The 15089-nt window shown below is 44.1% G+C and overlaps 1 protein-coding gene across 4 annotated transcripts in view; it reads left to right on the forward strand.

Moving 5' to 3' along the window:
* Positions 1-15089, forward strand: part of C8H1orf87 (chromosome 8 C1orf87 homolog) — a 61477-nt gene that overhangs the window by 26531 nt on the left and 19857 nt on the right. For 2 of the 4 annotated variants that reach the window (XM_077276874.1, XM_077276875.1), the window contains one exon: positions 4537-4703. In XM_077276874.1, the coding sequence (XP_077132989.1) occupies positions 4597-4703 (107 nt within the window). In that variant the 5' untranslated portion in view covers positions 4537-4596. Of the gene's footprint in view, positions 1-695; positions 914-4536; positions 4704-6984; positions 7148-15089 lie in introns of those variants that run through there. The other 2 variants (XM_077276873.1, XM_077276872.1) reach the window with 2 other exon arrangements.

The following is a 15089-nucleotide window of genomic DNA, read 5'->3' on the forward strand; positions in this document are numbered from 1 at the left end:
AGTGGTAGGAAATCATAATATCCATTCAGAACCCATTTAATATTTGCTAACCTGAGGATGAAGAGTTCTTCAAGATGTTTGTAGAACTTATAAGCCTGAAATCTATGCGGGCTGTTATGTTGGTGCCTTCCCTTTATGTACTAGTCCGAATGGATGTGAATGGCACAGAAATACGACTATTAAAGAAATATCCACAAGACTGAAGAAGTAGAGAAAAGAGGGGTGAACGGTTGTCAAGAAGATCCATTTCTACAACTTTCAAAAAGACTTCCTTAAAGGGGTTGTCTAGGATTGGAATTTGATCATAAGGGAACAGCGCCACCCCTCTTCACAGGTTGCGTGTGGTATTGCAGTTCAGCCCCTTTCACTTCAATAGGGCTGAGCTGAAATATCAGACATGAGCCAGGTCAGATGTAGGGGAGCTTCCATGCTCTTCTAAACCTGTCCAACATAGTGAAGAGCTGCTCTGGGGGCACAAACTTCTGCCCAGAGAAGTGCAGTAATGTTCAGGCAGTGATGGAATGAGGTTGTTTTTATTGGAGCGCGGTAGCACCTTACATTTCTTAGGATATTCTGATTCTAATCCGGGTATCACTTTACATAGATGAAATCCATTATGGACGACACTATAAATAATGCTCTTAAGGCTCGTTAATCATCCGCATAACACAAGGACACACCTGAAGAATAAACACGTATATCTGTGGAGCCTGCAGCCATCGTTCAGCCGGGCTGTGTTTGCTGCCAGCACCTTAGTTACAAGGAGTGGGAGCTGCACCTCTAGACAGGCGCTCATTACACCTTGGTTATACGGGAATTCTCATCACAGACCATAACGGGGACTGGGAGTGAACGATCGTGACTTTAAGAAGAACCCAGGATCACCAGCGGGACAGGAGGAGCAGCCATAGAGGTAGAGGAGGCAAAAGGACTATGAATAGTTGGGCTTTGTTCCCACCATGAGCGTTTGATGTTGCAGATTTTCTGCACCCATTATGTAAGATAGCTTTCCTGCATTTTTTTCGAAAATAAGCAGCCTAAAAAACTCCCCAAACACTCACCGTGGGAACAAGGCCTTAGAAATATTGACTGATTAATGAATCTCATTTCCAACACCCTATTGAGGGGGTTCTTTCAATTAGGATCATCATCACATATTCAAAGTGACCACAAAGAAAGTTGATCCAAAAGATCCATCCAATATGCATTGATTGCAATCAGAATAGTGTAACGCAGAGGCGGACTTATCATTGGTAGAAGCACAGGGGCCCAAGTGGTAAGGGGGCCACTATCGCCTACCAAGCAGGTGGAATGGTGCATAATGCTGAGCTATTGGACTGCAAAGCGCCCATATACTGTTCTTGAACAGGGACCCTTCTCTGTCTGAGTCCTCCAGTGGTGTAATGCCTTATTTTCCCTGTGGAGGCGCTGCAGAGAAACAGCATTTGCTGCAAGTTCCCCCAAAGCAAGTTGGCAGTCTAAGAAGTGGAACATCCTTTGTTCATCTACTGTAAGGGGGGCATTCTAACAACAACAAAAAAAGATTGTAAAACGTAGAGAGCCCCTTAAATGGAATTTTCTGGGGTTTTTTTGTTTTTTTTTAAAACTGATTAATCATTTTATAGTGAAGTTTCTAATATACCTTGTGGATTAAATCCTAGTTTTGCGAGCACTGTTACTCTCATTGGAAGCATTTTCTTGTTTACACCCAGAAGTGTAGCATATCTTAAGTTATACGTACCTCCAAAAACGACTAAGGCCACGTTCACACGTTCAGTATTCGGTCAGTATTTTGCATCAGTATTTGTAAGCCGAAATCAGGAGAGGGACTATCAGAGGAGAAGTACAGTCATGGCCAAAAGTTTTGAGAATGACACCAAAATTATATTTTCACATGATCTGCTGCCCTCTGGTTTTTATTAGTGTTTGTCTGATGTTTATATCACATACAGAAATATAATTGCAATCATATTATGAGTACCAATAGGTTATATTGACAGTTAGAATGAGTTAATGCAGCAAGTCAATATTTGCAGTGTTGACCCTTCTTCAAGACCTCTGCAATTCTCCCTGGCATGCTCTCAATCAACTTCTGGACCAAATCCTGACTGATAGCAGTCCATTCTTGCATAATCAATGCTTGCATTTTGCCAGAATTTGTTGGTTTTTGTTTGTCCACCCGTCTCTTGATGATTGACCACAAGTTCTCAATGGGATTAAGATCTGGGGAGTTTCCAGGCCATGGACCCAAAATCTCTATGTTTTGTTCCATGAGCCATTTAGTTATCACCTTTGCTTTATGGCAAGGCTCCATCATGCTGGAAAAGGCATTGTTGGGCGCCAAACTGCTCTTGGACGGTTGGGAGAAGTTGCTCTTGGAGGACATTCTGCTACCATTCTTTATTCATGGCTGTGTTTTTAGGCAAGACTGTGAGTGAGCCGATTCCCTTGGCTGAGAAGCAACCCCACACATGAATGGTTTCAGGATGCTTTACAGTTGGCATGAGACAAGACTGGTGGTAGCGCTCACCTCTTCTTCTCCGAATAAGCTGTTTTCCAGATGTCCCAAACAATCGAAAAGGGGATTCATCAGAGAAAATGACTTTGCCCCAGTCCTCAGCAGTCCACTCCCTGTACCTTTTGCAGAATATCAGTCGGTCCCTGATGTTTTTTCTGGAGAGAAGTGGCTTCTTTGCTGCCCTCCTTGAAACCAGGCCTTGCTCAAAGTGTCTCCGCCTCACAGTGCGTGCAGAAGCACTCACACCAGCCTGCTGCCATTCCTGAGCAAGCTCGGCACTGCTGGGAGTCCGATCCCACAGCTGAAACAGTTTTAAGATACGGTCCTGGCGCGTGCTGGTCTTTCTTGGGCGCCCTGGAGCCTTTTTGACAACAATGGAAGCTCTCTCCTTGAAGTTCTTGATGGTGCGATAGATTGTTGACTGAGGTGCAATCTTTGTAGCTGCGATACTCTTCCCTGTTAGGCCATTTTTGTGCAGTGCAATGATGGCTGCACGTGTTTCTTTAGAGATAACCATGGTTGACTGAAGAGAAACAATGATACCAAGCACCAGCCTCCTTTTAAAGGTACCTTCACACGAAGCGACGCTGCAGCGATAGCAACAACGATGTCGATCGCTGCAGCGTCGCTGTTTGGTCGCTGGAGAGCTGTCACACAGACCGCTCTCCAGCGATCAACTATGCCGAGGTCCCCTGGTAACCAGGGTAAACATCGGGTAACTAAGCGCAGGGCCGCGCTTAGTAACCCGATGTTTACCCTGGTTACCAGCGTAAAATCTAAAAAAAACAAACAGCACATACTTACATTCATGCCCCCCTGCGTCCACTTCCTGACTGACTGAGCGCCGTACAGTGAGAGCAGAGCGGTGACGTCACCGCTGTGCTGCTTTCACTTTCACTTTGCGGCGCTGAGTCAGAGGAGGAAGCAGACTGCAGGGGACGCAATGTGAGTATGTGCTGTTTGTTTTTTTTACATTTTACGCTAGTAACCAGGGTAAACATCGGGTAACTAAGCGCGGCCCTGCGCTTAGTAACCCGATGTTTACCCTGGTTACCAGTGTAAAATATCGCTGGTATCGTTGCTTTTGCTTTCAAACACAACGATACACAGCGATCGGACGACCAAATAAAGTTCTGGACTTTATTCAGCGACCAGCGACATCACAGCAGGATCCTGATCGCTGCTGCGTGTCAAACGAAACGATATCGCTAGCGAGGACGCTGCAACGTCACGGATTGCTAGCGATATCGTTATAATGTCGTTTCGTGTGAAGGTACCTTAAGTGTCCAGTGATGTCATTCTTACTTAATCATGACTGATTGATCGCCAGCCCTGTCCTCATCAACACCCACACCTGTGTTACTGGATCAATCACTAAAACGATGTTAGCTGCTCCTTTAAGGCAGGACTGCAATGATGGGGAAATGTGTTTTGGGGGTTAAAGTTCATTTTCTGGGCAAATATTGACTTTGCAAGTACAGTAATTGCTGTTAAGCTGATCACTCTGACATTCAGGAGTATATGCAAATTGCCATTAGAAAAAATGAAGCAGTAGACTTTGGAAAAATTAATATTTGTTTCATTCTCAAAATTTTTGTCCATGACTGTATAATAGAAACATATGCACCACCTCTGCATTTATTACCCAAGCCTGGTTTTGGCTTACAAATATTGATGTAAAATACTGACCAAATACTGAACGCGTGAACATGGTCTAATGGAGAGTGAACAGAACAAATCCAACTCCTGTATGAGTCTGGTGTTAAAACTGTTTAGCTAACAGAGTATTGTCTGGACTGGATACAATTGTAACAAATCCTCAGCTGTGAGAAGTATTTGGTCAGGATGGGATTTCTGACTATTTAGCAATGTATTGCGTCTGATGAAGCTTGGCTGTTACAATATTCCTGCCACTAGAGCCGATTCCTGGATGTCACCCAGCTTTCTTATATTCCTGAACATTAAATGTGCACAGCTATAGAATAACATCACTGCTGCATTCATGTTCTCTCTTCTAGACACCAAGTCACTGAAATATTACGATTAACACTTGGATTTCCTGACATCTGAGCAATCTGATGCCTCACGTGAGGAATCCCCAGCCTGTGCGAGAGAGGATGCCGGAAACTATTGTGAAGATTATTGGGAGCAAATATGTCAGATTTCCAGTGGAGAAATCTAAAGAGTAAGTAAAAAACATCAGAAAGTCAGCGACCAGCAGAGAAGAGTCAGGACTAATAGGCGGCGTAACACCAGCAGCATCGCGCATACAGTATGACATGAGCCACCAAGCAATCACACCGGGAGGTTTCATTATGGGACTAAACAAAAGAAAAAATATTTACAATTATTAAAAAAAATCTATCAATTTGAGATCGTACTGATCCGTAGAATAAAGGTAAGACATTATTAATACCACGTGATGTAAAAACAACTAAACCATTGCCACAATTTCTGTTTTTGGTTCATCCCGCTGTCCAAAGAAAACAGAATTAAAAAAAAGATCTATCCCTCCCCCTAAAGGGGGAATTTTGCACTAACATAAAGTACAATGTGTCACTAAAAACAGTCTTGGAATGAGTTAGATGAGTAAAAACTCTAAAAAGTTATTCCCGCTAAAAGGGAAAGAAGGGGCTGCGGCCGGACGGACAAAATTGTCTGCGGTGGATAAGGGGTTAAAGGTGAATCTTGAGCTATTTACTTATCTGTTACATTTCTATTGTTGCTACTTAGTAATATTTTATACCATAGAGGCCCAATTATTGATAAGGACACAAAGAGGAACATACAGAGGATCCTCGGGGGAATCCAGGACACAGAATCTTTCAGACAGAGTTTGCTCAGCAGAGATCGCTCGTCACGTGGTCTTCTCCCGGTCTCGGAGGTGCAGATCTGGGGTTCTGGTTGTGTCAGGTTTTAAGGGATTTGAAGGTGTATTCCCATAAAGGTTGTTGCCACCTTTTGATAATGTGTGTATATATATATATATATATATATATATATATATATATATATATATATATATATATATATTTGGGACAAAACGCCTTTTTAACAATTGGGTGCCATTAAACAACTTGATCTTTTGTTTTTCTGCACATTCAACTTTGATGTGGTCAGAAATCAACTGAGAAGAGCTCAGAAAAAGACAGATAGCAGAGTTACAAACTGCTCTGTCAGAAGTGCCATGCTTTTTTCCTGCCCAGTTACCTTTGCTGTCCCAGTAAAATCAAAACTCTTGGCAAGATTGCCTCTATTGTTATTACCTTTTTTAATAGACCCCACTCCATACCTTGCTTTGGCTGCCATTTTTACTTAAATGTGTGCAAATAGGTGTCAACATTCTGAGCAGTTGGACTCTATTATTCGCTTTACATTGCAAGCTGTAGAACGAGCTAACTGAGGGTCCATAGGTGAGCTCGCTCAGGGTTTACAGCCCTTATCGCTTCTCCTGTGCGCGGATTTATGACCACATCGAGGTTGAGGTGAGTTAATGAATTACCTTATAAGCGATTAGATGAGGAGATCAGGACTATAAACCCTGCTATCACAAGAGCTCCCTGAAGGATTTTTAGTTTGTTCATTCTGCAGTAGGAATTAAAAGCTATAGAAAGCAAACGGTGCAAATATTTTTGAAATTCAGTTAAGCCCCAAGTATATGCATTTAAGTAATACAAAAAAATACCCATGATTGTGTATCTTTGCGATGTATCTTTTGCAATTGGGTTTAGTTCCAAATTTTGCTCCATTTGGCTTCTGCAGCCTCTACGTTGCTTTGTCTGTTGCTGGCTGCAGAATGAGCTAACGGAAAATCTATCAGTAAACTCGTTCTGAGGGTCTGACGGTAGAGTTTGTAACTCTTTTATCTTCTTTTTTTGAGCTCCTCTCAGCTGTTTTACGGCCACAGATCACATCAAAGTTGAAAGTGCCAGAAACAAAGAGCTTGTAAGAGTCAAATGCTGCAAAATTTTGAATGAAACGTAATTGCAAAAATGATGTTTGTCCCCAAAAGCATACAAGTAATAAGACAAAGCAAAATAGTCCTCAAAGGTGGACGAGTCCCATGAGGAAAAAATAGAAACCGCAGAATGCAGAATATCAGGAACACAACAGACAAAATTGCTACATTGTTATGTCTGCCTGATATCAGATACTCCTCTACTGTTATTGTGGCTGTGATTGGAATCTGTCAGTGAGCCTGTTGCATAACAATTTCCGTTATTAACCCTTTGCACTCCTCACATTGGGGTCTTTACCATGTTGTATGTTGCAGTTTCAGGCGGTGTGCGCGTCTCATGGAGCCCCTCTCGCCCTCTCGTCCCTGACTCCTCTCCTAGAAGACAATGTGTCCCGTCACCAGGGAAGCATCCGGCAAGTTGTCTTTAGATTTAGGTTTCGTTAGATCTCCTCCATCGCTTCATCTCATCAAATATAAACCTTTTTTTTAACCTAAAATTTCAGGGGTGATGACTTCATGTCGCCCCAATATCCTGACCTCCTCCTCCCGCCTCTGTCACAAGAACAGGGGTCTGTGAAGCTGAGACATGAAGAGCCGTTTGTGGGGTCCCCAAACTGTAGAGCAGCAGCGTCAGCTCCTCTGGCTTTTATCTTGAATGATAAGATATCAAGGTTAGATGGGTGCGGGATCTACGTACTGAGGGTCTGGGGTCAGTACAAAGGGGGCTGACCTGGGGTCTGTAAGCAGGGATATGAGCTGTACACAAAGGGCTTCTGTACGGTACGACATAGGTCGCGTCCCCCTGTTTGATACGGGTTCCAGGGATGAGAACGCAACTTTTCCAGCACGTCAGATGATTTCATCAGCTGTCATGTGCCCCTAACAGCCGCGGATGGATTCGTGATCCACCCACGGCTGTTGACATTTTAATTTCTGACAGCAGCATTTAACATGATCGCACCAGAAGAGCGCCATTAGCTCTGCCCATCGGCGCCCCTGTCATTTGATCATGGGGCGCTGGTGGGTTGGCAGAAGACCCCTGTGGTTGTCATCATCGAACTGCGATGAGCGCCGCCCTGTGGCCAGCAGCGCTCATAGCCCATGAGCTGCAGACCTGCTATGTGTAGCACAAGTGATCGGATGATTGCAGCTTCTAGTGTCCCATGAAAGCGAAAGCATTTTAAAAAACTTTTCTTTTTTAACATTTTTTAAAAAAATATATAAAAGTTCAAATCACCCCCCTTTTACCCCATTCAAAATAAAACAATTAAAAAAATGCAGATATTTGGTATCGCTGAGTTCAGAAGCGCCCGATCTATCAAAATATAAAACGAATTAATCCAATTGGTAAATGGAATAACGAGAAAAAAATCAAAACGCCAGAATTACGTTTTTTTTTTGGTCGCCGTAATATGAAAGTGCAATAACAGTCAATCAAAACATAATATTTACCCCAAAATGGCATCAATACAAACGTCATAATAAAGTGATGGAGGGGATCAAATTGACCTTTGGAGGGATATATATAAAATTAACAAATTGGGGAGAACCCCGAATGAACCCCCACTAGAAAGCCTAAATTTTAACTTTTAATTTGATTTTTTTTTACTTTAAAATTATAAGCAAAAGGGTATAAAGGTTTCAGTCCCTTGAAGCCTATGTCCCATCCCCTGATGACGCCGATAATGCAGTGAAACATGTTGGGGGGACGTTTGTGCTAAAAATCACTGTCCTATTCTGCCAAATATGTTATCATCCCGGGTGCTGTTCACTTCATTAATACAGAGCAGCAAACATTCTGTAAAAATATAATTGAAACAACAGCGGCAGATTAGGGACTAAAACTTTTATACCCTTTTGCTTATAATATTAAAATCTTATTAAAAATTAAAATTTAGGCTTCAAAGTGGGGGTTCATTCCGGGTTCTCCCCAATTTGTTAACAATACAAATGTCCGTTCAGCATGCAAAAAATAAAAACTCACCCAGCCCCAGATCAGGAAGAAAAAAAATATCTAATATATAAAGCTGAATGTGTGTATGTATGTGTGTGTGTATGTATGTATGTATGTATGTGTGTGTGTATGTATGTCCGGGATTGGCATCTGAACCGTCGCAGCTACAGCCACAAAATTTTGCACAGTCACACGTCTGGACCCTGAGAGCGTCATAGGCTATGTTGTGAGGTGAAATTTTAACCCCGCACTTTCCAATTCACCAAACAATTTTGCCCCTATCTACATAATGGGGGAAAAATGAAAGGAAAAGTGTTGGAGGCAAATTAACAGCTGCCAGATGTGAACAAGGGGGACTTAAAGAATGAGAGCGATGGCACCAAAGAGTATATACCGTACAGTTGCTAAGGTGGGGCCCCGACATGGGATAATCACCACACCACCACGGGGATATGAACACACACACAAAATGCGCCACACACTACCACGTGCTCGAACACATATACCACCCTCAGCGCACATTTCACCACACATACACCAACCTCGCCACATAAAAGTCGAAACACAAAAGTCGCCGCTCAAAACTCGCCACGCGCAAAACTCTCCACATGCAAAACTCACCACACGTGCAAAACTCACCTCATGGAAAACTCGCCACACGCAAAACTTGCACACGCGGAAAAATTGCCACATGCACAAAAGTTGCAACACATGCAAAAGTTGCCTCACACACAACTTGCACATACTCAAAAGGCACCACACATAAAACTCGCCACGCGCAAAACTCGCCATGCGCAAAACTTGCTGCACACAACTTGCTACACTAACCTGTCACATGCAACTCGACACACAAAAAGTTGCTACACGCATGTCGCCACACAAAACTCATCTCACAAAAGTCGCTACATGCATGTCGCCACACGCAACTCAACACACACAACTTGACACACGAAACTCGCCCTAAAACACACACAAGTCTAGTATTATCCTTCAAAAATAAAAATCTGATTAATAAGCTGACAAACTACAAGAGCAACAAATGTACCATATAGGAATCCGGCAGCTGTCAGTCACATGACCAGTCTACTATGCGTATGTGTGAGCTAATATATACTGCCAGGGGGTGGGCTTACTGTTGGCTGGGGATTTATCAGGCTGCCAATTTAGTTTACAAATACTGAGGTAAAAATACTGACCAAATAATGCGTGAACGAGGTCTAATACAGGAGGAGATGACATACAGATATATACTATATACAGGAGGAGATGACACACAGGTATATACTATTTACAGGGGAGATGACACACAGGTATATACTATATACAGGAGGAGATGACACACAGATATATACTATATACAGGACAGATGACACACAGGTATATACTATATAGAGGAGGAGATGACATACAGGTACATACTACATACAGGAGGAGATGACATACAGGTATATACTATATACAGAAGGAGATGACACACAGGTATATACTATTTACAGGGGAGATGACACACAGGTATATACTATATACAGGAGGAGATGACACAGATATATACTATATACAGGAGAGATGACACAGGTATATACTATATACAGGAGGAGATGACACACAGGTTTATACTATTTACAGGGGAGATGACACACAGGTATATACTACAGTATATACAGGAGGAGATGACACAGATATATATGCTATATACAGGAGAGATGACACACAGGTATATACTATATAGAGGAGGAGATGACATACAGGTACATACTACATACAGGAGGAGATGACATACAGGTATATACTATATACAGGAGGAGATGACACACAGGTATATACTATATACAGGAGCAGATTACCTACAGGTATATAGTATATACAGGAGGAGATGACATACAGGTATATGCTATGTATAGGAGGAGATGACATACAGGTATATAGTATATACAGTGTTATGACCCCAGTGGACAGGGTCTCAGAGGAACGTGTAAGTCTGCAAGATACAAAAATCCAGCTCATAGGGCTGTGGTAACTGGGTTGACCAAATAGCTACTCCTAACGCCAACACTAGAAGTAGCCGGGGATCATGCCTACGGTGATCGCTAGATGACTCGCTCCAGCCAGAGAATCTAACTACCCCTAGGAGAAGAAAACAAAGACCTCTCTTGCCTCCAGAGAAAGGGACCCCAAAGCAAGATACAAGCCCCCCACAAATAATAACGGTGAGGTAAGAGGAAATGACAAACACAGAAATGAACCAGGTTCAGCAAAGAGAGGCCAGCTTACTAATAGCAGAATATAGCAAGATAACTTATCTGGTCAACAAAGACCCTATAAAAATCCACGCTGGAGATTCAAGAACCCCCGAACCGTCTAACGGTCCGGGGGGAGAACACCAGCCCCCTAGAGCTTCCAGCAAAGGTCAGGATACAGATAGGAACAAGCTGGACAAAAATACCAAACAAAACAAAAGCAAAAAGCAAGAAGCAGACTTAGCTTGAAAAACAGGAACCAGGATCAGAGGACAAGAGCACAACAGATTAGCTCTGATTTCAACGATGCCAGGCATTGAACTGAAGGTCCAGGGAGCTTATATAGCAACGCCCCTGAACTAACGGCCCAGGTGAGGATATAGGAAAAGACAGACGCTCCAGAGTCAAATCACTAATGACCACTAGAGGGAGCAAAAAGCAAAATCACAACAGTACCCCCCCCTTAGTGAGGGGTCACCGAACCCTCACCACGACCACCAGGGCGATCAGGATGAGCGGCGTGAAAGGCACGAACTAAATCGGCCGCATGAACATCAGAGGCGACCACCCAGGAATTATCTTCCTGACCATAGCCCTTCCACTTGACCAGGTACTGAAGCCTCCGCCTGGAGACGAGAATCCAAGATCTTCTCCACCACGTACTCCAACTCGCCCTCAACCAACACCAGAGCAGGAGGCTCAGCAGAAGGAACCACAGGCACAACGTACCGCCGCAACAAGGACCTATGAAACACGTTGTGGATAGCAAACGACACAGGAAGATCCAGGCGAAAGGATACAGGATTAAGAATTTCCAATATCTTGTAAGGACCAATAAAATGAGGTTTAAATTTGGGAGAGGAAACCTTCATAGGAACAAAGCGGGAAGAAAGCCACACCAAATCCCCAACACGTAGTCGGGGACCCACACCGCGGCGGCGGTTGGCAAAGCGCTGAGCCCTCTCCTGTGACAACTTCAAGTTGTCCACCACAAGATTCCAGATCCGCTGCAACCTATCCACCACAGAATCCACCCCAGGGCAGTCAGAAGGTTCCACATGACCCGAAGAAAAACGAGGGTGGAAACCAGAGTTGCAGAAAAACGGCGAAACCAAGGTGGCGGAACTAGCCCGATTATTAAGGGCAAACTCAGCTAACGGCAAGAAGGTCACCCAATCGTCCTGATCAGCAGAGACAAAACACCTCAAATAAGCCTCCAAAGTCTGATTGGTTCGCTCCGTCTGTCCATTAGTCTGAGGATGGAAAGCAGACGAAAACGACAAGTCAATGCCCATCCTACTACAAAAGGATCGCCAGAATCTGGAAACAAACTGGGATCCTCTGTCTGACACAATATTCTCAGGGATGCCGTGCAAACGAACCACGTTCTGGAAAAACACAGGAACCAGATCGGAAGAGGAAGGCAGTTTAGGCAAAGGAACCAAATGGACCATCTTGGAGAAGCGATCACATATCACCCAGATAACAGACATGCCCTGAGACACCGGAAGATCAGAAATGAAATCCATGGAGATATGTGTCCAAGGTCTCTTAGGGACAGGCAAGGGCAAGAGCAACCCGCTGGCACGAGAACAGCAAGGCTTAGCTCGAGCACAAGTCCCACAGGACTGTACAAATGACCGCACATCCCTAGACAAGGAAGGCCACCAAAAGGATCTGGCCACCAGATCTCTGGTGCCAAAAATTCCTGGGTGACCTGCCAACACCGAGGAATGAACCTCGGAAATGACTCTGCTGGTCCACTTATCAGGCACAAACAGTCTGTCAGGTGGACAAGAATCAGGCCTATCAGCCTGAAATCTCTGCAACACACGTCGCAGATCAGGAGAAATAGCTGACAAGATAATACCATCCTTAAGAATACCAACAGGTTCAGCGACTCCAGGAGCATCAGGCACAAAGCTCCTGGAAAGAGCATCGGCCTTCACATTCTTTGAACCTGGTAAATACGAGACAACAAAGTCAAATCGGGAGAAAAACAATGACCAGCGGGCCTGTCTAGGATTCAGGCGTTTAGCAGACTCGAGATACATCAGATTTTTGTGATCAGTCAAGACCACCACACGATGCTTAGCACCCTCGAGCCAATGACGCCACTCCTCAAATGCCCATTTCATGGCCAACAACTCCCGATTGCCCACATCATAATTTCGCTCCGCAGGCGAAAACTTCCTAGAGAAAAAGGCGCAAGGTCTCATAACAGAGCAACCAGGGCCTCTCTGCGACAAAACGGCCCCGGCTCCAATCTCTGAAGCATCCACCTCAACCTGAAAGGGAAGCGAGACATCAGGCTGGCACAAAACAGGCGCCGAAGTAAACCGACGTTTCAACTCCTGGAAAGCCTCCACGGCAGCAGGAGCCCAATTAACCACATCGGAGCCCTTCTTGGTCATATCCGTCAAAGGTTTCACAATGCTAGAAAAGTTAGCGATAAAACGACGGTAGAAGTTAGCGAAACCCAAGAACTTCTGAAGACTCTTAACTGACGAGGGCTGAGTCCAATCAAGAATAGCTCGGACCTTGACTGGGTCCATCTCCACAGCAGAAGGGGAAAAAATGAACCCCAAAAAGGGAACCTTCTGTACACCAAAAAGACACTTTGAGCCCTTGACAAACAAAGAATTTTCACGCAAAATTTTAAAGACCATCCTGACCTGCTCCACATGCGAGTCCCAATTATCAGAAAAAACCAGAATATCATCCAGATAAACGATCAAAAATTTATCCAGATAGTTCCGGAAAATGTCATGCATAAAGGACTGAAAAACTGAAGGCGCATTGGAGAGCCCAAAAGGCATCACCAAGTACTCAAAATGACCTTCGGGCGTATTGAATGCGGTTTTCCATTCATCCCCTTGCTTAATGCGCACAAGGTTGTACGCACCACGAAGGTCTATCTTGGTAAACCACTTGGCACCTTTAATCCGGGCAAACAAGTCAGACAACAGCGGCAAAGGATACTGAAATTTGACAGTGATCTTATTTAAAAGCCGATAGTCAATACAAGGCCTCAAAGATCCGTCCTTTTTAGCCACAAAAGAGAATCCCGCACCAAGAGGGGAAGAAGACGGACGGATGTGTCCTTTCTCCAGAGACTCCTTGATATATGAACGCATAGCGGTATGTTCAGGTATCGACAGATTAAACAGTCTTCCCTTAGGAAATTTACTGCCTGGAATCAAATCTATTGCACAGTCACATTCCCTATGAGGAGGCAATGCACTGGACCTGGACTCGCTAAAGACATCCTGATAATCAGACAAGTACTCCGGAACTTCCGAAGGCGTAGAAGAAGCAATAGACACAGGCAGGGAATCCCCATGAATACCACGACAGCCCCAACTAGACACTGACATAGCCTTCCAGTCAAGGACTGGATTATGGGTCTGTAACCATGGCAGCCCCAAAACAACCAAATCATGCATTTTATGTAGAACGAGAAAACGTATCACCTCGCGGTGTTCAGGAGTCATGCACATGGTAACCTGTGTCCAATACTGCGGCTTATTTTCTGCCAATGGCGTAGCATCAATACCCCTAAGAGGGATAGGATTTTCTAATGGTTCAAGAATAAAACCACAGCGCTTAGCAAATGAGAGATCCATGAGACTCAGGGCAGCACCTGAATCTACAAACGCCATGACAGGATAAGATGACAGTGAGCAAATCAAAGTTACAGACAGAATAAACTTAGGATGCAAATTACCAACGGTGACAGGACTAACAACCTTAGATATACGTTTAGAGCATGCTGAGATAACATGTGTAGAATCACCACAGTAGTAGCACAAGCCATTCCGGCGTCTATGAATTTTCCTCTCATTTCTAGTCAGGATTCTATCACATTGCATCAAATCAGGTGTCCGTTCAGACAACACCATGAGGGAATTTGCGGTTTTTCTATCACATTGCATCACATCAGGTGTCTGTTCAGACAACAACATGAGGGAATTTGCGGTTTTGCGCTCCCGCAACCGCCGGTCGATTTGAATTGCCAGGGCCATGGAATCATTCAGACCTGTGGGAATGGGAAAACCCACCATAACATTCTTAATGGCCTCAGAAAGGCCATTTCTAAAATTAGCGGCCAGTGCACACTCGTTCCAATGTGTCAGCACGGACCATTTCCGAAATTTTTGGCAATACACCTCAGCCTCGTCCTGGCCCTGAGACATAGCCAGCAAGGCTTTCTCTGCCTGAATCTCAAGATTGGGTTCCTCATAAAGTAAACCGAGCGCCAGAAAAAACGCATCAATATCAGCCAATGCCGGATCTCCTGGCGCCAACGAAAAAGCCCAATCCTGAGGGTCACCCCGTAAGAATGAAATAACAATTTTTACTTGTTGAGCAGAGTCTCCAGACGAACAAGGTTTCAGGGACAAAAATAATTTACAATTATTC

Source organism: Ranitomeya variabilis, chromosome 8, assembly GCF_051348905.1.
Source record: "Ranitomeya variabilis isolate aRanVar5 chromosome 8, aRanVar5.hap1, whole genome shotgun sequence".
Lineage (NCBI taxonomy): Eukaryota > Metazoa > Chordata > Amphibia > Anura > Dendrobatidae > Ranitomeya > Ranitomeya variabilis.